We start from the raw sequence: 25653 nt of genomic DNA on the forward strand, positions 1-25653 counted from the left end.
AGAAGAAGAAGAAGAAGAAGAAGAAGAAGAAGAAGAAGCAGAAGCAGCAGCAGCAGCAGCAGCAGCAGCAGCAGCAGCAGCAGCAGCAGCAGCAAGGAGACCACTATGGCGGCAAGTGACCGTTATCTCGGTACTGCCTGGAGACCTGCATCAAGGGAATGGCGAGTTCAAGACCTGCCTCAGTTACATGGTGAGACCCTGCCTCCACCCCCTCCCTAAAATAAGCAGGGTGCAAGTGACAGGGATGCGCAGTCGTCCTACTTTGACAGCTGACTTAAAAACTACTAGACCTTCCTAATGCAGACAATAGACATTCATCTGCACACACAAAGCTTTGCACATTGAAAGGTGAAACTCTCCTGTCGTCAAATGCTCTACCCCCAATGTCATATCAGAGAGCACCCCCTCTCCCACCCCTCCCATCCCCAGAAAACAAGACGAGGACTGACCAAGAGCCTGGTGTCCCTGATCACACAGAGCTGCTTGGCCCACTGGCCCAGCCACTTCTTGCGCCACAGGAAGGCACAGATGCGGGCGTCACGCATCAGCTCAATGCTGGCCTCGGGCGAGGGCCACTGGTAGGGGGCCGCCTTGCCTCTGCTGTTCTCCTCTTCATCGTAGGACTCGTAGGAGCTGCTCACGGCCTCTCCGTCCTCTGCAAGAAAGACCCGCCCAGTCAGTCAGAGCCCAGCTGGGCAAGAGGATTGAGAGCAGCAAGCAGGAGCAGCTGGGGACCCGGGCTACCATCCACCTGGCCCTCTCATCCTTGAAACAGCTCAATGACTTTCCACCCCCACCCACTGGAAGGAACTTCTCAGATGCTGACTCAGACCACAGAGCACATTTCCCTGCCCAAATCCTATCTGCGTGGATCCCTGACAAGCCCGATGAGCTGCAGTTGCCCTGCCTATGAACCGCGTGCTTGCCCTATGGGCCTCTGCTGCCTTAGCCAGTAGGGGTTCCAGGTTCCAGGCTTGCCCTGTGGGCCTCTGCTGCCTTAGCCAGTAGGGGTTCCAGGTTGCAGGCTGGGTCTAGCTCTGCTCCAGGTCTGGGAGGGGCCTGTCTCCTCAGAAGGGAAAAAAGAGTAGGAAAGAGGCTGTCTTTCCTCATTTAGGGTGTGGTCGTGTACACCTTTAATCTCAACACTGGCGAAGCAAAGGCAGGCAGATGTCTGAGTTCCAGGCCATCTTGGTCTACACATTACGGCCCTATCTAAGAGGAAAAAGAATAACAAGAACAATGTGCTGGGTCCTGGTCAGAGCCTCTCTTAACATACCGGCCAGGTCCCCAGGCCATGTGCCCTCTTCTCCTTAGACCAGACCCGGCGCCTTACCTGGGCTCTGTCTTACGGTTTCTCCTACTGTCGGCCAGAGGCCGCTTTACGTTCTATCTTAAAGAATCCTTCAGCCCAGCAGAGTAGAAACTGCGTGATTGGCTGCACGCTTCACCATGTCCTTCCAAGTCTAGTTCATATCCCTACTGTCCGGCAAGCGTCGCACTCTTCCCCAGCCTCACTACTGTGATCAAGGCCAGCAAAACCATGTGAAAAAGTCAGTCTACCTCCTACCCCTGCATCTATCCATGCATGCATCCATGCATGCATTTATCCATCCACTGATGTATCCAGCCATCCATGCATTAATCCATGCATCCACCCATGTATGCATCATCTATATATCAATATATTCATCTACGCATCCTTTAAAAAGTATTATGGAAAAGAAAGGGGGGCTCTGGATTCCCATGTCAACCCCTATCTAGTGTTCTTGATACTCTACCTGAACCCCCAGTGGACAAGGAGCCCAATATTCTCCCATTGCTAGACACTCCTCTTTACTCAGAAAAACAGCCTAATTGCTGCTTCTCTGTGCCCTCGTACAGCAGTTCCTGGTCTGTCCCAGAGGCAGATGGAATAACAGCTCCTCCATCCCTTAACTCGCTTCAAGAGACAAGTCACGGGGCCCCATTTTATCTTATTAGCTGGGTTCCTGCACATTAGTTAAACAGAGTTGCAATTAAATTAGAGTATAGATAGGAAAGAGGCATGGGGCTACTGTGAACTTGTTCCAGTCATTGTGCCAAAGAACAAAATCAACTTTGTTTTAATATTTCCAAAAATAGCACTTTAAATATTTCCATAACAGTTTCCTTTCAAAGCAGTATGGTGCTGCTCATCTTCCTGGCTTACCAAATACACATAAAACAAAAGAATAACCAGTTCATAATTCATACCTGCTATATCTATTAAATGTAGAAATATGGAAAATCATGACACTTTCCAGAGGGGCACCCTAAACTCTTGTGTTTCTGTAGTATTGTGAACTCACACAAACCTCTCAGAAAGCGGCCTGGCCACCATTGTTTTGAGTCATAGGGCATGCATACTTTCTGACCCAATAATCCGGGTCCTGGGAGCTTATCCTGGGAAACTAACTTTCAAAAAAAAAGAAGAATAGAAGCCAGCAAGATAATTCACTGGGCAAGGGTGCTTGCTGCCGAGCTTGACATCTGACCTCCACGCATAGGCTGTGGTATGTGCATGTAGTATATGCATGCCCCCACCTGCTACACCTCACTCTTAAAAAATAAGTAAATGTAAAAATTAAAAGAGGAGGAAGGTTGAGGTTGAGTTTTTGCCTAACCTGCACAAGGCCCTCAGCTAGATCCCAGCACCAAAATAAATAACTCTTTAAAAAGAGTAAGAAGGGACATTCCAGCATTAACATATCCACTGGAGTGTTGCTTAGTAGCCAGCAGCAGGGGGCTGCCTAAGTCAGTGTGATTTCATCGACTTGGAAGCATTCACGTACCCACAATCAATTAAAGCCCTGAAAACAAGTCTGCAACTCGGTGAACTCCCTATGAGAAGAGGGCAGAGGGAGGTAGAACTCAAGTATGCATGCAGATAGACCCACAAGGCAACAGAGAACTCAGGTACACATGCAGATAGACCACAAGGCAACACAGAACTGCAAGCATGCATGTAGATAGACCACAAGGCAACAAAGAACTCAGGTACGCATGCAGATAGACCACAAGGCAACAGAGAACTCAGGGGCTTCATTGGAGAGGAAGATAGTGGGAAGTTTCCTGAGTTCTCAGTAGTGTAGCACCTGTAAAGGGGAAATGAGAAGAGCGGCCCATGTCACTGGGGTTCTTCCTTCCAGAGCAAGAACGAGCCAAGAGAGGCTGCAAAGCCAGGTGTGAATGCTCTGGCTCTGTCCCCAGTGCCCAGTGTGTGCTTCTGAGATGGCCCTGCATGCCAGGTGGGGAGTTTTGATGGTGTGAGGTCCCCAGAAGCGAACTGAGACAAAACAGCTAATCCTAGTATCAGGAATAGCTTGGGAATTGTGAGGGCAAATGTGTTGCTATTGTGTTCCTCCTTAGAAAAAACAGTAGGCCCTCATTAATGTTGAATTTTTCTTAAAACAGATTCCTGGCTTGCAGGGGTGTGGAGTGAGGAGGAATGAGAGGCAGCAGGTAGTCCTGACCAGGATGCAGTTCTCTGTCCTGTGAGAGTCCCCAGGAGCCAAGGGCTGATCACCGTGTAGGCTACAAGTCTCGTATCCATGTTTCCTGGTTCTACGGTTGCAGCTTTACGGAAGGCAGAGTGTCCCACAGACAGGGCTTTACAGAGGGCAGAGTAACACAATAAAACCCTCACTGGGCAGGAAAAGTGTACGACCATGCGGGACCAGCCATGGGGAGAGGAAGAAGGCAGTGGCCTCCTGGGGCATGCACTCATCTCAGAGCAGGTTACGAGCAACCCCTGGCACTCTAACTCTGAGAACAAGCAGTACCCAAGGTGATCGTGGCATAAATGACTCCTTCAGGCAACTGTGCTGATCTGGGGACTCCAGTAGGGAGATAAGATCCATAGTGACCTGTAGGATTGATATTCAATAGCACAGACAGAGACGATAGAAAGAGGGGAGAGGCGGGAGGGGGAGAACAATGGGGAGGGAGAAAGGATAAAGAGAGAGGCATAGTCAAGCACAGACACCCAGATGTGGCATGAAGCTGTCTATACTAGATACTAGTTCTCGACCTGTGGATTGCAACCTCTTTGGGGGCCGAACAACCCTTTCACAAGGCTTGCCTAAGACTGTTTGCATATCAAATATTTACATCCATAATAGTAGCAAAATTGCAGTTCTGAAGCAGCAATGAAAATAATTGTATGGTTGGGGGGGGTCACCACAACATGAGGGGCTGTATTAAAGGGTCGCAGCATCGGGAAGGCTGAGAACCACTGCTCTAGAAGCTGCTCACTGCTGTCCCCTCTGAGGTGCGGACTCCTCAGGAGAGGCTAAGGATGTCATTTACCTGCTCTGTTCACATCCAGAGGCCACTGCAAGTCGTCACCAGTGACATGTGGCCAGAGTGGAATGTGTCATGTCTGGGATGCACTTTTAAGAAACAGGCACTTCCCACTCTCTCTTTACAGAGGATGCTTTGGTCCTGGAGGAGGATGGCTGAGTCAACATGAGATGCACCTGAGCACCCAAATTACCCAGGATCAGAAGCGCCACACTGCTCAGAGTAGAAACCAATGCCAGGGAGTTATGGGTTACAGCTGCTGGTATTTCCCCTAGCAAGACGCATAAGAATAAAGAACCTGATATATTGGGCAGAGAGGGTGTCTCCAGTACAAACCCTTAGCGCACTCAGCACTTGCTCAGAGGGCAGCACCAGGACACAGATAATAAAGCAAAACAGGAGTCCCAGCATCCGGCCTTGTCAAAGAAGCCGATACAATCCTGATGGCCATTCAGCTGGAGAAACACCTATGCTTAGTGCTCCTTCCTCTTACTGTGACCAGGTCACCCTGCTCTAGCAGATATGGGGACAGCAGGCTCCTACCACCTGCTTCCCTAGCCCACTTCACCTGGAGAGTTCAAATGACACAGTGAGCTGCCTCAGGCCAGGTGGTAACCAGCAGGGATGCACAGGTGTGAGACAAACACCAGCAGGCCGGGTGTTTCTGACCACTTGTTTGTGTGCAGGTGAAGCATCGGCGCCTGTGTTTAGAGACAGGTTCTGGCTGGCAGGGGCCACACCCAAGAGGGGAGATGGCTCAGGATACACAGAGGTGCTCACTAGGTGAGTCACGGTTTCTACCTTCGGGATGCAGCCAGACAGCATCGCCACACCCTCGGTTGGCTTGGGTTGAAATCACAGCCTGGCTGGGCCTTGGCAGCACTAGCTCAGTGGGCTGAAGAGAAGCTCGTCTGCCCACAACGCCAACTACTTATAATATCCTCAGTCCCAACAAGCCCTCCCCTCCCACACAGTTCCTGGGAATGGGGGCCGTAGGCAGGTGAGGAGAAAGAGAAAAGCAAGTGTAAGTTCCAGGTCCCATCTCTGTCTAGCCCCATTGCTGAAGAAACGTGCAAGGCCCTGCTTCACCCAGGTTCATTCCCATCGCCAGGCGCCCACGCTCACCTTTGACCTTGAAGGCAAAGTGCTGTGAAGACTGCAAACCTTCCTCCCACAGGAGGAGTAAGGAAGACCTGAGGAGACGCTAATCTTGATGTTGCTGCCCCAGAGAGGCCACTTGTCAAAGGCTTGTCCCCAGTGTGGTGTTACTGAGAGAACACGCTGGATCACTAAGAGTCTTTGGGGCTGGAGAGCTGGCTCAGCAGTTAGGCACACTTGTTTTCACAGAGGGCCCAGGTTTGGTTTTAATCACCCACGTGGCTCCTCACAACTCTGGAACCCCAGTACCAGAGGCTCTGAAGCCCCTTCTGGCCTTCTTGGGCACTAGACACAAGCATGGTGTATATATATATACATACAATTATGTATATATAGAGGCAAACACTTATACAGATAAAAATAAATGATTTTCTTAAAAAGAAGGCTCTAATAAAAGAGTAGAAGCCTCGTGAGAGGTCCTAGGGATTGGGGTATCCTCAAATGGGTCACAGGAGCTCACCCTCCCTATCCTACCTTGGCTTGGTGGCTCTGAGGTAAGCAAGTTGCACATGCCCCCCCCCCCCACGTCCCCTGATGGCTCTCAAAGCAGCCTATAGCAGCGTGCCTGCCCTATCTTGATGAAGAGCCTCCAAAACTTTGGGCCTAAACAAGCCTTCTTCCCTTCTAGGTTAATCCTCTCAGGTATTTCACAACAGTGAGGAAAGGGGCAAAGTCAGGCTGAGGACCCCGGGCCAGGAAGAGCGGGGTTCTAGCTCCCGCCATGGCCAGCAGCCCCTTTGTATGCTCCTCATCACTGTCTCCCGACTCACCTGGTCCTACCACGGTGGCCTCCTTGTTTGTCAAACACACCAAGGCATTCTCTGACGAAAGGCCTTTGCTCTCTGGCCAGAATTCTCTGTCTGCAGTTACCTGCTTGCTCTGTTCCCGTAGCTTCCGACCCCAGCTAACCAACTGCCTAACTGCTTTCCTGCAGCAAGCAGAGCCACTATCCTGTTTTCTGCCCTAAGAGCCATCGCCAAACACAGTCTGATTTATGTGTGGTCTGTGCTCTCTCTACATGAGTGTTCTCGCCCTGAGGGGGGTAGCAGAGTAACTGAACCCAGAGAAAGAACATGAATGATTCCCTCAAACTCAGCCTGACTTCCACATCTGTTACTGCCCAGGCCACAGGACCCTTGGCCAGCACATCTCTCCTGCACCACCTCTCTGTGTTCAGTAAACAGCCAGGAAGGAGTCTGGAACCCCGTGGATACAGGAGCATCCCCAGATCCCCTCACAGGCAGGCAGGGTGTTGGACATTTCACAGACCCAACACTGAACTCCGTATGGCCAGTTCTCAACTGAGGCCACTTCCTGTGTCAGGTCACTTTGCCCGAGGTGAACCTGCCTGTCACCTGGTGATGAGTCAGCCTGTAGATTAGAGCAGACCCTCAGGGCCCTAGCCCCTGGGACATTCCGACGGGAGACGTGTCATATGGGACATACCAATGATGGACGTATCATATGGCTCAGCCTCTTCATAGTAACCCTCAGGAGACTCAATCTTTGGAACAGTGAGCTGCTTCCGCTCTGGAATCTGTAGCATAAACAGACAAAGCCAACAGCTTTAGATGGGGCACACTGGGAGTCACCACAGTTAAGAGGGAGGTAAAATGGTAAAATAGGCCTGGCTGGGCTCTCAGCAAGTTGACAGGGGACCAGAGTCTACCATGAACTCTGCCCTGGGGGAATGTGATGGCCTCCAAGCCTTGTTTGCCTCCTCTCTAAGAAAGAATCCTAGCAGGGCCATTTGGGGGTATATGAGCCACAGTGTGAGAGACTTGGGCTGGAGAGATGACTCAGAGGTCAGAAGCGCTCTCTGCACAATCGTGTGGAGCAGAGCTGGGGTCCTAGGACCCCTATGATAAAGCCGGGTGTCCTGCAGATGTGTGTGTATGTGTGTGTGAGGTGGGGGGCTCTACAAGCCCAGGGTCTGAAGTCTGTGTGTAAAGGGCAATGGGTATCAATGGGTATGACAGGAGAACCCCCATCCCTATTCCAGTACCACCATAATCTCAGCTGAGGCAGGTCTACAGAATCCTGGGTCTAATATCTGCTTCCACCCCACTGTGCCTGGCTTCATGTCAATGGTGCCAGAGCAGGCATGAGGTAGGCTCTGCCCTACCCTTCTCCCTCCACATCCACACAGGAAGGAGCAGGGTCATAAGGTCATATCCTAATGAGAGTAGGTACTGTGTCCGCTGGCAGAGGTGGCTTCTGAGATGTGCTATGTCCCTCCTGAGGCCAGGCCTTGCATGCAGTAGGCAGGCAGGCACTCGGGAGTTGCTCGAGCTTGGCTTGCTGCCAGCACCTGGGCACAGCCTCTGCTCTATGTGGTCTCTGTCACCTGGCTGACTCTGCCAGCAGCCTGAGGAAGGGTGGCCTATGATACCAACTGTGGCTCCAGGTGCTGCCTCCTAGGGTCTGAGGGGAAGAGTTCTCCCCTTGGACAGTAGTCTTGGGGCACACACATCTTAACTCAGCTAGCCCCCTGGGAGGAAGTAGGTCTTATCTGGAGGGACACTCTGGGCACCCAAAATTTGGTTCTGCGTCAGAGATTGTTAGAACTGAACAAATGAGAGAGCAGAACCTCTGCCACAGGGTTAGGGCTCATCACCACAGCATCTGTGACTGGGGAGGCCATCTTGTTTAGGGTAGAATACTAGGCCTGTTTCTTGAGAGTCTCCCCAAAGTAGAATCTACTGTAAACGGATCATTAGAGGTGGCACAGGACTGTGTGAGGAACCCCAACAGTGGAGCATTCTAGCTATATGACTTTGAATATCGATTTGTCTAGACTGTAGTGTAAAATGAAGCACAGATGTCTGTTACTTGGAGTCAGGGAAGATTAAACTGTGCTAGGCAATATTAAGAGTTCAGTAAGTGTGTGATTTTACTAGCCAAAAAACAAAAACAAAACCATCAAAGTCCCATGTATATGTCCTATGATCCTAGAGACAGTCTTATCAGCAGAGGTCAAAGAACAGAAAACCTAATGTCCCAGGGCTAAGAAGAAAGAACCATGGTGTTCGGGCCAGCATCCTTAAGATGCAAAGATTGTGATTGTGGCAGATTGTCTCCATAAGATCTAGCTGTAGTGATTGATGGGGGAGGGCCCAGTCTATTGTGGGTGGTGCTATGTCTGGGCTGGTGGGCCTGGGTTCTGTAAGAAAGCAGGCTGAGCAAGCCATAAGAAGCAAGCCAGTAAGCAGCACCCATCGATGGCCTCTGTGTCAGCTCCTGCCTCCAGGTTCCTGCCCTGTTTGAGTGCCTGTCCCAATTCCCCTCGATGATGAACAGCGCTGTGGAAGTGTGAGCCAAATAAACCCTTTCCTCTCCAACTTGCTTTTTGGTCATGGTCACAGCAATAGAAACCCTAACAAGGGCAGTGATCATTAGCGGAGGACCCAGAAGATGGCTGATTTCAATGCTGACATAGCCACTGGGAAAGACCCTGAGCGGCAGAGTTTACCAAGGTCCATACTTCTGCTTATTCTCCAAAGAGCCAACTAGCACGTACTTTAGGGAACTGTTTCCTCTTAGGGAATCTTAGCTCAGCTACTTGATCCTGGGGTCACAGTGTGGGGAAACCATCCACAGACCGTGCACACTAAGGAAGTGCAGCTGGTGCAGAAAATGGTGCTAAACAAAGCAGGTAGCTGGTGGGGGACCAAAGGGCTGAGGGCTCCTGTGTACCAGACCCTAAGATGAGACGCAAAGATGAAGGGTGGCCCACATGACCTGAGGCACTCACCCATCCTTCCCTGGCAAGCACACTGTGGAAAGTTCTGGGGCTACAGTAAGTAGGCAGACCACTTCCCACCATGGCTATGGAAATGCCATTTTGGGTGTCAGTTGGTTCCTCCAGCAGAAAGCTCCCTTGAGATCGGTGCTAATGTCACGGTCAGGCCTCAAGTCAGGGGTGGGGTGGGGATGGTATGCTTGTCAAGATGGAAAGTGGTGGCCAGCAAACATCTGTTTCTCTTACAATGACCACAGCACCTGGCTGCGCACACTGCAGCCTGGAAAGACCTCAGCTGTCTGAGTCATGGTTCACACCCACAAGTTTGCTCCAGATCCCTGGCTGCCCTTCCCTGCTGCTTGGACCTAGTCCCCTCTGACTCTGTGGGGACTGAAGTGGTGACCTACTCACAAGAGATAAGCCAGGGCTCAGAGCTGACAAGCATCCCAAGCCCAGGACAGAGACTGCCACCCTGGTCCAGAGGCGTTGTGGGCCCAGCATTTCACTCTGATATTCTGGTGTCAGGAGAGGGAAGACAGAATCACTGACTGAGAAAAGGAGGTGGCTCAGGCTCAGGCCCTGGGGTGGAACTGCCATGTGTCCTGCCTGGGAGGCCTAGGTGACAATGACTCTTGTGTTTCTGCCTCCTGACTCACCTGCCCCTGCTTCTCTGGAAACCCTGGAGTAAGATTTTCACTGTTTCAGGCATAGTGAGCAGGAAGGTTTAGGGGCACAAGCATGAACACACACGCGTGGGCAGAAAAGAGAGGGCCTGGGTAGGGGAGTGGCCTTCCTCATGCCACATCTGGAAGCACCTAAGGGTGGTAGTGGGTGTCTAAGACAGAATTTGGAAGACCTTGGATATTCTACACCCTTCTAGCAAAGAAAGTCCCTCTGGTGGAGGGAGGGACTTGCACAGTAAGGTCAACCAGGGCTACTACAACTTTCTGCAGGCCTGCAGACTGTCCACAGGACAATCACCACACCTCAGAAAGGCCCTTGAGACTGAGCTAGTCCTAGGAGGTGACATTTTCTCCAACTCCAGAAGCAACGTTCTCTCAGATGTGGCCCTTGAGCCTCCCCATACTGAGCAGTCCCATTACAGAGAGCACAGGAAGGAGCTCTCAAGGGGATCATGTCTACCTTGTCATCAGTGAGAGCTCTGCTGTGCCAGTGGCATTGGGGGAAGCTGGAAGGAACACAGCCCTCACTGACATACGGAGTCAACAAGAACCTGTGTTCAGATCCCATCTCTCTGCTTCCCCAGCGTCAGCCTGGACCAGGACTCTCAAAGCTCTGAGACAGTGACAGAGCCACCTGTCCCTTGAGGGGCAGCAGAGGAACAGATTTTCATGGAGTGGGGTGGAAGTTCAGAAAGAGGCCAATAACAGCATCACAGGGACGCCCAACAATCACTCTGCCCTACACAAAGAGTCTCACCAGCTGCCACTCGGGTCAGGGAACGCCTAGTATGGGACATCAACCCGGGTACTTAAAAACCACCTCATCACCCCATGTGGTGGAGTTGTATTTCCCAACTGAGGGACCCTGCTGTCCTTAGAAAGCTTTGAACTGGAGGCTGGGTCAGAACCATTCTGGTCCTGAGACCCTTCCCGAGTTTCACAGATCCAGTGATGTCCCACTTGTGTAGAGCCACATGGCTGTGGAGTACTGGTCCAGGACCCTTGCTTCCTAAAGACAACCTCCTAGACACGGTCTTGGATCTTTTCTAGGAAGCCTCCCTCTGGGGAAAGATACTGGGGTCAGATCCTGACACTGTCACTTCTAGACTGAGACAATGAACTTCCTCTGCTTTGTCCTGGCTGGATTTTTAAAAAGTCAACTCGACACAAGCTACCTGAAAAGAGGGAACCACAATTGAGAAAATGTATTTATAAGACAGGCCTGTCAGGCATGTAGAACATTTTTTTGATTAGTGATTGAGGTCTGAGGCCCAGGCCATTGTGGGCAGTACCACCCCTGAGAAGGCGAACCTAGATGATGTAGGAGAGCACACCAAACAAATCGGGGGAGAAAGCCAGAAAGAAACACTGTCCGTGGCTTCTGCTTCTGTTCCTGCCTCTAGTTACCTGCTTTAAGTTACTGCCTTGACTTTCCGCAGTGATGGACCTGGAAGTGTGGGCTGAAATAAGCCCTGTCCTCCTCAAGTCACTTCAGGCCACAATGTCTATCATAGCAATAGAAACCTAGCATACCCTAACATGTAAACACTGTGACTCACCACACCGAATGCTGCCTTAGTGTGGCACCTCCAGTGTTGTGTGTCTTACAGACTCAGCCCAGTGAACCGGTCCATCTGGTCAGACAGATGTCAGCATCACTGTCACTTAAACACTGAAGAGCAAAAGGCTGGAGACTTGAAATAACTTGCTTGTGGTCAAAGAGCTAGTGCTAGCCAAAGTGAGATCTGACACAGGACTGTATGATCTATGATTTTACACATCATTCATCCATCCAAATATCTATCACTTACCCACCACCCATCCAGCTATCCATCCACCCATCCACATAACTATCTACTCATCCATCTACCCATCCATTTATCCACCCTCCTACATCCCTATCCATCCTTATCCGCCTACCCATCTACCCAATCACCATAAATCTACCTACCCGTCTGCCCACCCATCCAACCAATCACCATCAACCTACCTATCCACCCAGCCATTCACCCAACCACCATCAATTTACCTATCCACCCAATCACCATCAACCTACCTACCTATCTACCCAATCACCATCAACTGACCTACCTATCTACCCAATCACCATCAACCTACCTACCTATCCCATCTATCCATCCATCCAATAACCAACTTACCTATCCATCCATCCATCCATCCATCCATCCATCCATCCATCCAATCACCATCAACCTACCTACCTATCCACCCATCCATCTAGCCACCCACCCCAATGTGTAACTATTTCTATATGGCCTACTTGGAACAGATACTATATGAGGTGGTAGATAAAAGGTATCATCCTTGTCATGTAGAGCTTATATCTCATAGAGGAGATAAACAATAAGACAACAATGTCAGGAATGGTGGGGCCATGGTTGGACACAATGTAACTGAGGCAGAGCAGGAATACACTGGCTTCTTTGTCCAGACCAGAAAAGTCTAAGAGCTTCTGAGAGAAGAGGAGGGGTCAGTCACAGACAAGCCAGTAGCCCGAGAGTATAAAGTCTTTGAGGCAGAGCCAACCTCGGGGCAGCAGGGCAGTGAGTGAAAAGTCAGCATAAGGAGGCTGCACACACTGCTGTTGGGCAGGAGGTGGAACCTGGGCACCATGGTGGGAACAGGACGTCCCTATCCAAGCTTTACAAGACAGACCGGCGGGTCTCAAGTATAAGGTGCAATGTAGCACAAATTCTTTTTCTCTTCTCTATCCTGGAGACAAAGTCTCACTTTTAGGCCATGCTGACCTGGAACTCCCTTGTAGCCCAGGCCAGCCTAGAACTCATGAATAACTTCCTCCCTGAGACTCCTGTGTGCTGGAATTATAGGCATGAGCCACCACACTTGGCTAAGAATTATCTTTTTAGAAGGCCACAGATGCACGGACTGGTGACCAGAGCAGTTTATGGCCCTGCAGTGTTAGGTACAAGGTGACACTTGACAAAAACATTTGACAAAGCCTCCGCAGGCACATTGCTCACAGCACCTGGAGCGTCCTGACCAGGCTTCCTGTGTTCCAACTTCCCCGAGCTGTCTCCTGCACACAGAATGTGCTCAGAATGTGTCAGACGCTTGGAGGACTGATGATAGACACCCATGGGGACAAATGCAGCCTCTGAGAGCTCCAGCTGGGAGGTAGATCAGGAGTCCTGCTTCGACACTCACCGTCTTGGGTGGAGGAAGATCTGGAAGGCTCTTCTGTGGGGCTGAGGAGTGCCGGCTGGGCTCCCCATTGGTCAGTGGACCCTGCTCCTCGGGCACTGTAGGCAGCAAGAGGAGAAGGCTTCAGTGAGGGGCGCAGGCTCTCATTACTTGGGATGTCTGCTCACTTGTCCTGGCCCTGTCCTGTGTATTCTATTTGAGCAGGTGTTAATTACCCAGGCAGGCAATTCCTCCAAGAATAGGACATAGCAATGGCTGGCCCTACACAGATTCCTCAGAAGTAGCCAGTGTGAGGTTTCTGGAAGGCTCCGCACCTGCCCCCTACCTGCCCCATTTTCAAAAATGGCCCAGCCACAGAGCCTCAGGGGCAGGGCAGCTTCTTGGCTGTCACTATATTGAGCCACACAAAGCACCGACCTGGTGATTATGGCTCTTTCCTCCCACCATTTACCCAGAAGTCCGAGTGGCCATGGCACTGCATGAACTTCTCAGACCCTGACTTGTCTTGGGGGAGGGTGGGGAAAGGGAGTGGGCACCGCATCAAAGAAGTTAGGCTCTCCAGTTCAACCAGCCCAGCAAGACAGTGCAGGCTTGCTGAGGGCCCCAAGAAAAGCCTTTATCAGGATATTGCAGAGTCTCTGGGGGAACCCCTTCTCAACGCTCTCCATGTCTTTCTGTTTGGGAATTATAGAAAACCTTCACGTGACCCCTGCTGCTAAATGTTCTATAATGCTCTGGCCACACACACACACCAGAGGGTCTAAGAGAAAATGCTTTAGGCAGAGGAGTAAGGTGTCAGGGACAAGGCCCCAGTCCTTCCAGGAGAGAACCCGTGCTGCCTGAGAGTACGCTGTGAGCTTCATCTTTTAATATCACAGTTGCTGACACCACCATTTCTCCTCCCTCCCTCCCTCAAGCAGACTTTCACCCAAAGAGGCAGGCTGGGACCGTGGGATCAGCGCCACACACGGCCGCTCTCCTAGAATGTCTGAATTATGACTTCCTCTTCCTGTGATGATGCTGGGAAAAGCCAAGACATTTTAGGGGCAGATTCCTTGTCCAATAGGCAAGAAGGTGGTGGCCCCATTGAAACATCCAAAAATATATAAACCCAAAATACCATTCACCAAAATATGGATTCCAAAAATAGACCTCTGAGCCTGTCTGTGAACCAGTGAGGAGGGAGGTGAGGAGGATGGGTGAAGCCAGGCAGCCCGGCAGCCCTCAGGGCCTTGTACCTTCAAGTGGAGATGCTGAGTTCTGCTCCCTGTTGACTGATACTTTGTTCATGTAAATGTACTCCTCATCAGAACCTGCAGAGGGAAAAGCAGGAGATGTGGCTTCATGGGACTTTGTTTTGCCCCCAGAAAAAGACCCTGCCCACCTAAGGTATCTTCACACGTTCAGGACCCAGGGAGAGCACTTGGCACAGGGTTGGCATGATGGCTCAGTGGTCAAGAGCAGCTGCTGCGCTTGCAGAAAGATAACCAGGGTTCAGTCATCAGCACCCACACAGTGGCTCACAGCTACCTGCATCTGCAGTTCCAGGGGCTGCAACACCATCTGCTGGCCTCTGTAGGTACCAGGTACATATGTGACGTACATACACACATAGGCAAACCACCCAAACGTGTAAAATAAAACCAAGCAATTAATCATGAAAAAGGAGTATCTGGGATTTCAAGCTGTGTAGAGTTAGTGATAGAGACAGGTGGCAGACTTCTAGTGTAGAAATGACAAGATGCTGATGCTGGCTTTCTACCCTAGGGTGGAGAATAGAGGGGGGAAGAGCTTTAGGGCTAGAATATGTAAACAGAGATTGTGTTTTCATTTCCGCCCACCCAGACCCAAATAATCACACAGAAACTATATTAATTACAATACTGCTTAGCCGACAGCTCATACTCCTAGCTAGCTCTTCTATCTTAAATTAACCCATTTCTGTTCATCTATGTATCGCCACAACTGTGGCTTACTGGTAAAGTTTTGGCACCTTTCTTCTTGGGCGGCTACATGGCGTCTCCTTGACTCCGCCTTCTTTCCTCCTCTATCTCTGCTTGGAATTCCAGCCTTGCTGTATTCTGCCCTGCCATAGGCCAAAGCAGCTTCTTTACTTGGTGGCAGTATGGGCCACCTGCTTTCCAAAGGTGGGGTGGTAAACGTGGCTCCCAGAGCTGGAAGTAAACAGATCTCTGCCATGTTGGAAAGCCGAGCAGGGTGGAGCCAACAGCCAAAGCAGCCGGCAGCTCTGGTGCTAGCCATGCCTGCTTAACAGTTTAGAGCAGTGATCCACAATAAAAACATATTCAGATGAAAATAAACCTCTAGATGGGTCATAATGTCTTAAAAAATGTACAGAGGCTTAAGGAAAAGAAAGAAAATGGGTATAGGCAATTATAGAAAAAATAGCTTTCAAAAAATAAAACAAAGCATTTAAAGAGACAGTGAAAGTAATATAAAAGAGTACAGACAGTCATAAATGAGTAAAGATAATAAAGTAAATATTAAAAAGTAATAGAGCAAAAAATAAGCCAGGTAAAGTTAGAATACACACAGAGAGTATGGATTATGTATATTATTGTGTATATTCTTAAAAATTTTTGACTGTTAATGATCTAACTGCAGAGAGACATTGGATAATAAAAAAAACTTCTGAATTAAATCAGCCAGTGTATTTCAAAGATGTGTTGACCTCAGAATGGAAACCAGGAAATTAAGTAAGATTTGGTTGAAAAGGGAGAAACCTCTTGATAAAGAAAAATAACAGCTCATCTACAGAGGGGAATCCCACATCAAGAATGGGTAAACAAAAGGCCATTCATCCCTCAAAGAGCTACGGTGCATTCCACAAACTGAAGATGTCTCTGGACCCTTGGCGTTGTAAAATATTTCCTATCTGCCTTTCCCACACTAGTATGAATCATCAGAATGGACTAAAATCAGAAGTGTCTAGCATTAAAGTAAACCATGCTAAGGGCCTGGACATTTAGCTCCCAAAGCCCAGGGTGGAGATGGATCAGCTTAGGCTGCTGGAGGAGGGGAAGCTGAATGAACAAACCACTCAGGGCAAGAAGGCTGGGCACAGGAAGTGAAGAGCACCAGTACTTTGTTCTGTCCTACAGATTGAAACTTGCAGTACTACAACCCAGGTCCTCTTTTAAATTACTGACGGTCAGGCACCATTCTGATTGGTGCCTGCTGGCAGAGGGGTGCCAGTGTCCTGCCACATGCCTGGTTCCTAGCCCCTTTGCACCCATTCTCAGAAGCTGGTGAGAAGACCCTCCATGATTTCTCTTCTTTTGAACCCTCTTGATGGTCCTCTGTGGCTCTTAATTTGCATTTCCTAGCGACACACAGCTGGCAAATTCCTGTGGTTGGACGGTATTCCCGAGCCAATAGACTCAGTGCAAACCTTTGCCAAGGATCCAATTCAATGGCAGTCTCTTCCGTGGCCATAGACTGCTGACTCCAGCCAACGGCTTGCAAAAGAAGCTAGAGAGCCCAGAGGTCAGGAGGAGGCCAGATGGGTTCTAGCTGTCAGTCATAGTGGCACTATTTCAGTGGCCAGCCTTGCCAGGACCAGTAACCAACATTGCCCCAGTCCAGATGTCTCTGCTGGTGTGATGGGGATGGAGAGAGATGAGAGACCGAGCTCTGCCAAGCTATGCTGTGTGCCACAACTTCTGGAAAGAACCCCTAATCTCCGAGCCTTGGTCGTTTTCTCTGCTCAGACGGAAAGCCATCAAGATGAAAGCCTGCTCGTTCACCAAACAGAACTCAAATTTAGGGAATATGGAAAAGTAAAATCAATTTCTAGCTGACAAAGATTAGAGGCAAGAAACTTAAAGGCTCCAAATAAGGAAATGGTAAAAGGACACCACAACCCCTCAAATTCAGAAGGCTTTGCCACCAGTCTGCAAAACCAAATGGATTGCCAGAGACTGGGAATTGACAGTCATGTGAATTTGATTCTGGAAGGCAAGTTTACACCATCGTGTCCTTTGTTCTAGCCTTTCCACAGTTAGAAATCTGTCTGACAGACGTGCTCCAGACACAAACAGAATCTTACTTGAAATTGTTCATTGTAATATTGTCTGGAGCCTTTGGTCTGGTTTGAAGCACTGTAACTGAAATGCCTATCAATAGGGGGCCAGGAGACCCGTCATCTGCAGAGTGGCACTTCTCACAGAACTGGGGCAAGGGAGGGAGGAAGGGCTGACCCTCTTGGCTGCAGCTGAATGGGCAGAGCATGTGCAATGTCCCTCTCACAGGAGCAACCACCGGAATACTCTTAAGCAGGGGAACATGCTTCTTGCTGACAGAGGCGTGGCATACCACAGGCTGCCAAGTCCCCGCTAGAAGAGTATTCGATCTGTGCCCTGTCATCAGTCATAAACAGGGCCTATCAATTTAAAAAATAAAAACTCAGAAAACCCAGAAAGATGATCCCATTGAAAAGTATGAAGTTACTCACACCGGTGCACACACATGTGCTCTTATGGACACGAATATAGACAGACTCATGTGTGTGCTCACATGGACATGGATACAACACACACACGCATGCATGCACACACACACATGCATGCACACACACACACTCCTGCCCACACACACACCCTCTCATTCTTCATCCCACACGTGAGGACCACAATGAACAGAGCGTCTCTCCTCACAGAGAGAGCTGAGTCTGTGGAGGTACAGTGAGGCGGGGGGGGGGGGGGTAAGAGAAAGACAGACAGTATATTGGGAGTGTTTCGGGATTCAGTCTTGGGTGGCACATTTAATCCAGGTGACAACTGGAGAGAGAATACAGAGGTTAGGTCTGCCTGCTCTGGCTCCAGTCTTCACAGCTGGAGCCCTCTGGGCAAGTGACTTGCCAAGCCCTGGTCATGTCACTGGTTAATGGCATTAACACCAACTCCCTTACAACTATGAGCTAAGGATTAAATGGCATAATCTGAGTCACTGCACACATTACACACTGTCCTAGAACACCATTGGTACCATCTGTGTTAATTCCCCGTAGTCTAGCAATGCAAAGAGCAGGAGGCATAGTTTGCAGATGTGTGTAGTAGCGACCAATACATGCATGTCAGCCCTGAGAATCTCAAGGGGGGGGGGCGGTCACAAGACTCCACATGGTTGAACACAGTCATCTATGGACTTGGGGATCTCTGGCGGTGTTCACACTGGGGCACCTGATCAGATCCCCATAGCTCCCCACCATCAATCTGTAGCAGAGGCCAAGAGTTTGGAAAGTCAGAGAGATAAAAACCATCCTCCAGGGAACTAAGGCAAAAGGGATTGGGAGCAGAAGGTACTGCCTGCACGCTGGCACCAGATGACAGCCGGCTTCCTCACTGGGGCGGTCTTTATAAGGATGTTACAAACTTACAGCTTTATAACAATGTTCCAATGTTACAGATTTATGACAATGTTACAGTGTTGCATCTTTAAAGGTCTGTGAGCCTTCCGTTTGAAGGGTTCCATCAATGAGTCCTCTGTGAGGTGACTCATCCCTCTCTAACCTTCCTCTTTGTAGTGTGGATTCTCCTCTGTTTCCCACCAGTGCTGCTTTGATGTACAGCCTGGCAGACGCGGATACAAAGCTAAGAGCCTGGGAACTGTGCAGTGTCCTGGAGAGGGGAAGGCAGGCCCTTGATGATGGGGCGTGGGTATCCAGGATGCTTCCTCCAGAAGGGAATGGCTTCAGGAATCTAGAAACACACTTCAACTTCATTACTGCCACACAGGGAAGACACTTTCTATTGGGAACCAGGGGAAGGGAGCCCCAAAGAACAGCCCGAGATTCAGGCTAGATTCAGGGAGCATTCTGGACTGTGACAACTGAAGCAGGGTAATACTTCCCTCCCCTGGCAGGGATAGTGGCCACGCCTGCTGAGAGGCAGATGGATCTGATACCCTCTGATGGCTCTCACCATCCTCACACAGGATCTAGTCACAAACATGGGCATAAAATTCAGCTGGACTCCGCTGCCAGGATTTCGCAAAGCTTTTCTTCTAAAAGCAATTCTGAATTTACTACAAATGAAACCACCTGTCTGAAAGAATTACACAGACACATTCACGGCAGCCTTCCAGCTTCACCACTGAGAAAATGTCAACACCCCACACAGACATAAACAAGTAAATACAGGTAGAACACTCCAGAGATGAAAGGAACCAACTACAGGCACACCTAAGGTTCCAGTGAGTCTCCAAAGGGGGCCACAGTAGACACAGAATGATGGCATTTACACACAGTTCCAGAACAGATACCTTATTAAGCAAGGCCTACCTTGGAGTGGAGATGGGAAGGAGATTAGAGAAAACAGAGCAAGGTTGGATTTAAGAAAAACAACTGTGTGTGCACATGCATGTGGGGGTCAGAGGTCAACTAGAAATGTTGGTCCTTCATCATTCTTTGGCTTTTGTTGCAAGTGTCTGTGCGTTTGTGTGTGAGTCCTCTTCTTGTACATGCATGTCCACAATGTGGCTATGTTTGCGTGTGAGCGGGCTCACCTGCGCAGGTACACGTGGAAGCCAGAGGTTGACGCTGGGTATCTTTCCCACCTACTTTTTTTGCCCAGCACCCTATGGAGATCTGCCCACCTCCACCTCCCTGTGGGAATACAGGTGCCTGTGAAGGGTCTGGCTTTGTGGGTGTTGGGGATCAAACTCAGGTCTTCCGAAGTTTCTACTGCAAGAATGTTACTGACTGAGCCATCTTCCCCGCCCAGAAGAGAGAATTCTCTGGAGTATCCTGTATAGTTTTAGATAGGGGCTACCCTGGTGTATACAATTATCAAAAGTTGCTGAATTGCATACTTAAGGTCTGTGCACTTTATTGTATGTAAATTCTACCACAAAAAATGGTGGAAAAATTATGAACTCATGATTCTGCAATTTACAATCTTAAAATTATATTTTCTTCTCCCCCTCAGGCTACATAATACTAGTCAAGGTATTTATACTCCACAGCCTGAGTTCCCTGTGTGGGAATAGCACCAACCGCAAAGAGTTGCCGTGAAGAAATGAATTCATACAAGTGCAGCTTCCGTGGGCAGCACAAAAGCCCTAGGTATTCATAACAACCTCCTGTTACCCAAGAAAGTCCTGGGCATTCTAACAACTTCCTGTCTCCTCTCTTTTAACCAGTAGGGAGAGAGGACTTTGGACATGCTCCACTTAAAATCCCACTCCCCCGGCATGTGGAGTGTGAAGAGGGTTCCCAGCCAAGTCAGGTTGCCATGGACCACTGTTATGAGCTCAGCTGTGTCTATTCATATATCAAACCCTAATCTCTGGGCTTTCAGAACTTTTATTTGGACAGAGAGCCTAAAACTAAGGTGCCAGGGTGATCCTAGTTCGTGTGGCTAGAGTCCTAACAAGATAAGATTAGAAGACACACACAGAGGTGGCCTTGTGAGGATATGCCAGGGAGAAAGTCCTCAGAAAGAGGCGCTTTGCTGACTCCTGTGCAGCGCACAACACCTGTCTGTGCTCTATGCGCTACCATACAGTTTGCGAGCTTCAGGGAAGGGGCTGGAGGTTGAACCACACAAACACACAGAGGGAGACAGAGACATGGACCTCTAGTCACTGGTAAGAAGCCCTTTATTCAATAGATCCATGGAGGCTTATAGACCCAACAGTCAAGTGGGCCAACAGGTGAAAACCTTATCCTCTGATTCTCAAGGCAAGGCAACACGTGCTCGTGAAGCAGAGCTGGTAAACGACTTTGGTAAACAACTTTGACACAGCTTTCAGTAACTCAAATCAGAAGGAAAGTAAAGATCTCTAGCAGGGAAGAGCAGCTGGAGGCCAGGACTCCAAATGGTCCCAACACTCCTGGCTCTCAGGTAGCTGGTCTCTGGAGATGTGAGAAAATGGAGGTGTGCTATGAAAGACCCCCATGACACTGCGCTACAACAGCCTGGTCAGACAAGCACTCTGCGGGTACCCGAGGCCCCAGGACCACACTTACTACTGCTCTTGGTGTAAAGCCGCAGGAGCTCCGCCAGGCCACTCTTCCTCACCAAGGCTGCGCTGCTCAGGTTCTCCTGGTCTAGAACCTTGAGGAAGTCATCCAGCTCTGTCAGCAGCTGCTCCAGGGCTAGAGACAAGCACAGGAGAAAGTGTTCAGGGACAGCCTCTCCACAGACCCAGCAACACCCACCGAGGACCTGTGGTCCCAGCCGGAGGGCTCCTGGGAGGCTTGAGAAGGGCATTCTCGGCTCCAGAGTCTTCATGGGAGAAAAGCAGGTCCTTGAATTTGAGATAGACAACCCTAAAGGAGTCACAGGCCTACCACTTGCTGGCGAAGTGGTGGTGGCCTGGCTGGGTATCTCCTCCATCACCGACGCCCACCTTCACGGTTAACAAGGAGAGAACTCGCCCTCCAAAGACCTTGCTGGCTGCTGAGCTATGGCCCAGCTGTGCTTAGGGTTCTCATCCTTCTCCCAAGGGACAACGGTCTTGCAATTTCACCTTCTCAAGTCATTTAGATAAATGCTTTCTTTTTAAAAGTTCTTCCATCAAACCAAATACTATTGTTCTGCTAAAGGAGCTCAGTAATGACATGACCCCTAACGGTATTCCACTATGCCCGTAGACCAGTGCCCCATCCAGTCATCACCAGAGAAGCTTCCCCCCACAGATGAGAGGTGATACAGAGATGCACAGCAGAGTGAGACTTTGAAATAAGTAGTACGAAATGGGATGCCTTCTTCAAACCCCTCCCTTAGGGCTCAGGGAGCGATGCGGAAGAGGGGGTCAGAAAGACTGGAAGAACCAAAGGGGATGGACATCTCCAAGGAAAGAGTGTCTTCCAGACACACAGGACTCATACACATATGAACTCATAGAGTCTGTCTGTGGCAGCATGCACAGGGCCTGTACAGGTCTAAGCCTGACAGAGTCCCCGTGCTGAGGGGGGTAGTAAACACGAGCTCCCATCCCTAACCAAGAAGCTAGCTCCAGTCGACAACAGCTTACAAAGGAAAAATTGGTTTTCTGTAATGGAGTCTCACTTAGAGGCAGGCCCCAAGCTCAGCAGTAGACAGCTAACTCAAAACAAACTCAGTGGTGTTTCTGTCGATGCTTTGTTTTTGTTTTGTCTCATATTGCTTTGTTTAGGCAGGCTTCAGCTTACTGCTTGGTATAGCATGACTTCCGACTTTGATTTTGTGTTTTTATGGGTTTTGTTTGTGTGTGCACCTAGTGTGTGTGTGTATGAGTGTGTCTGTGTGTGCAAGTGTGTGGGGGGGGTTTCTTGTGCTTTTTATTTGTTTTCGTTAGTTCTGGTTTGCTTTTGTCTGTATGTTTGCTAAAGAGAGAGAGAAGATGTGTGGGGAGGTAGGAGGACCCAGGAGGAGATGAAGGGAAACTATGATCAGAGTTATAACATATGAAAAAGATTTTTCAGTTAAAAAGGAGGAAAGAAGTTCTTCCATCACTGAAGATGCTACAGCTATAAAGTGAATCTTAGTTTGGAACACACAGCTCTCTAAACCACTACAAACCTGCTCACGGATGGCTACGACAAAGGACTCTTCCTGATTTGCCTCTCCCCAGAGTCTTAACCTCTGAGCCATCTCTCCAGCCCTCTCCCCAGAGTCTTACAGGGACACCCACCACAGTTGTTGCCGTACTCTTTGGCCAAATCTATGCACCCCAGCCCACCATCTTGGGGGTTCACACATTATAGTGAGTGTCTCTTCTGTCTAAATGCTGTCCATTGCCAGGCCTTGCTCTCCACAGCATCCGTCCCAGCACCCTGGCTAACTTCTAAAACAACCAGGCTCCTTGGGAAGATAACCTCATGCCACCAACTCAGCTTCTAGGAAGGCTAAATCATGGTCCAAAAGACATCTCTACTGCTCTGCACAGCAAAAGGGACTTCACAGATGGGACTGGAGGATGGAGATGCTCCCGGGCTCTCCAGGTGAGTCCCAGCCATCACGAGCGCACTGAAAAGAGGAAAGAGTGAGAGCCAAGGAGAGAAGACGGGAGGTCAGGGCAGGAGCCAGGAGTAAAGTTGCCACAATACCGTCTCTGAGGTTATAATAGGAAACCATCAGCCAAGAAATTCAAGAAAACCCTGTGTGATGGAAAGAAAAGGGGAGGAGATGGACCATCTCTGGGAGGATCAGGGTTCAGTGATGTTTTGTTACTCTAGGACTACAAGTTAATGGATTTGTGTTGCCGTTGAGTCCCTGAGGTTGGTAATTTGTCATAGTGGCAATCAGAAGCTTACAGTACCCTCTTATTATGCTGTCTGGGTCACACTGTTGCTGCCTGTGGCCCCGTGTAGGTACACCCTCCAACAAAGGGCTCTGCATTTAGCTTGGACCTCCATGGCGCCCACAAAATGTCCAGTATTGACTATGTGAGAGAATGAAGTAAAAACCAATTCACCCACTTACGCACAGCATGTCAAGGCCAGACTGCAAGAAAATGAATTCCTGGCTCTGAAAACCCAGTACCTGGCCTATCCCACCTCCCTGAAACACCAGAACAGACAGGCTTCTCCAAGGGATCTGTTCTGCCTTTCTAGCTTGTTTTTCCATACACGCATACACAGATACATCCATGCAGGCACACATGTATATATGTCTCATATGTGTGGGGCCAGCACTGTACTGAGCTATGCCCTCTATGCCTTTTCTAATTTATAATTTTCCCAACTGGTCTGACTGAAGCCAACTTACAAGTTCAACTGAATGGGCTGTTCTAAAACCTGGACCCTGGCAGCTTACCCACTACTGGGAACCTGTGTTGGTGCTTGCTTTCCTTGTGTTTAGCCTCAGTTTCCTGCTTTCATGGACCAGGTTTATCATCATCATCACCACCACCACCACCATCACCACCATTATCATCACCACCATCAATACCACCACCATTATCATCACTACCATTACCACCACCGCCACCACCACCGCCATCACCACCGCCACCACCATCACCACCACTACCATTATCATCACCACTATCAATACCACCACTGCCACCACCATTATCATCACTACCATTACCACCATCACCACCACCATCACTATTACCATCACCACCATCACTCTACCATCACCACCATCACTATCATCACCACCATTTTCATCACTACCATCGCCACCACCACCGCCATCACCACCACTGCCACCATCACCACCACCATTATCATCACCACTATCAATACCACCACTGCCACCACCATTATCATCACTACCATTACCACCATCACCACCACCATCACCATCATCACCACCATTATCATCACTACAATTACCACCGTCACCACCACCTTCACCACCATTATCATCACTACCATCGCCACCACCACTACCATCACCACCGCCACCACCATTATCATCACCATCACCACCATCACCACCACCTTCACCACCATTATCATCACTACCATCACCACCACCACCACCATCACCATCATCATTATCAATGTTTCATTACAGGGATTGAACCCAGAGCTTCGCACATGCCAAGCCATCATTCTACCAACTGAATTCTCTCCCTGCCTCTTTTGACTTTTTGAGACAGGGTCTCACTAAATTGCCCTGGTTGACCCTGAACCCACTGCACTGTCCAGGCTGTCTCAGACTTGAAATCCTCCTAACTTAGCTTCTGGAATAGTACCTGGGCTTGTATAGGCTGGTATCAACCAGGGCTGGCTTGAGCCATACTTTAAAACCACGTGGAGGCAGTGAATTGTTGCTGGAAGTCTGTGCCTCTACCCCTGCCCCTGCTTCTCCTGCCTTCCTGGCATGGCTTATCAGACCCACAGACACATCGAGCAGGTTCAAAGTAACCAGGGAGCGTGAAAGGCAGAGTGCACTGGGCATATCAGAAGACAGCGCAGAGAACAAGGGAGCGTCCAGGTAGTCAAACGTCTCCCCAAGAAAGTGGGACATGAGCTTTCTGATTAAAAGAGACTCATCACCAGAAGGGACGGGAAGCATCCCTAGAGGATGGACCCATGATCCTGGCGGCCCCATCACTAGGCGAGACTTAACATCAGAGCCAGGGGGCCATCTCTTCTGGAGCCTCCACCTTACTAAAGTTGGCCCCAGGCTTACTAAATTTGGGAGTTAACAACTTTCTCATTCAAGGTGAGGCATTGCAGGACCCAGGCAGACGGACAGGGGTAAAACAGCCCTGGCAATGGCTGGAGTGAAATTGATGGGGGGGGGCGGGGGTGGCACAATGACAGCTCTTATGTGACATAAAATGAGAGAGGGATGCCTCGAATCCAACCCCCTAACCTGGAGCACCAGCAGTCAGCACACAAACCTGGCCTGCCATAAAGATAACAAGTTCTTTACCAGGGTTGACGTATGCGTGAAAAGACAGAATCCGGTCCCCAGAATGCCAGCCTTCGCGGGTGGGGTTGTTGTGTTTTGAATAGCCATTCACAGGCTTCCTATCTGCCGAAACTACACCGAGGTCAGAGTAGAAGCAGTGCTAGTGGAGGACGATAGGAGTACACGGACCGAGTTCAGAGTAGAGGCAGAGCAAACGGAGGATGATGATAGGAGCACAGGGACCGAG

At 49.7% G+C, this 25653-nt stretch overlaps 1 protein-coding gene across 1 annotated transcript in view; it reads right to left on the minus strand.

The window, feature by feature from the left end:
- The window catches only part of Afap1l2 (actin filament associated protein 1 like 2), a 108612-nt gene that overhangs the window by 20885 nt on the left and 62074 nt on the right, over positions 1-25653 (minus strand). Inside the window, exons 3-8 of the mRNA XM_026781500.1 lie at positions 21077-21205; positions 14325-14399; positions 13090-13184; positions 6925-7015; positions 3801-3884; positions 450-655 (exon numbers count right to left, since the gene is read on the minus strand). Coding sequence (XP_026637301.1) covers positions 450-655; positions 3801-3884; positions 6925-7015; positions 13090-13184; positions 14325-14399; positions 21077-21205 — 680 coding nt within the window. The remainder of the gene's footprint in view (positions 1-449; positions 656-3800; positions 3885-6924; positions 7016-13089; positions 13185-14324; positions 14400-21076; positions 21206-25653) is intronic.

This window comes from Microtus ochrogaster, chromosome 8 (genome assembly GCF_000317375.1).
Source record: "Microtus ochrogaster isolate Prairie Vole_2 chromosome 8, MicOch1.0, whole genome shotgun sequence".
Classification (NCBI taxonomy): domain Eukaryota; kingdom Metazoa; phylum Chordata; class Mammalia; order Rodentia; family Cricetidae; genus Microtus; species Microtus ochrogaster.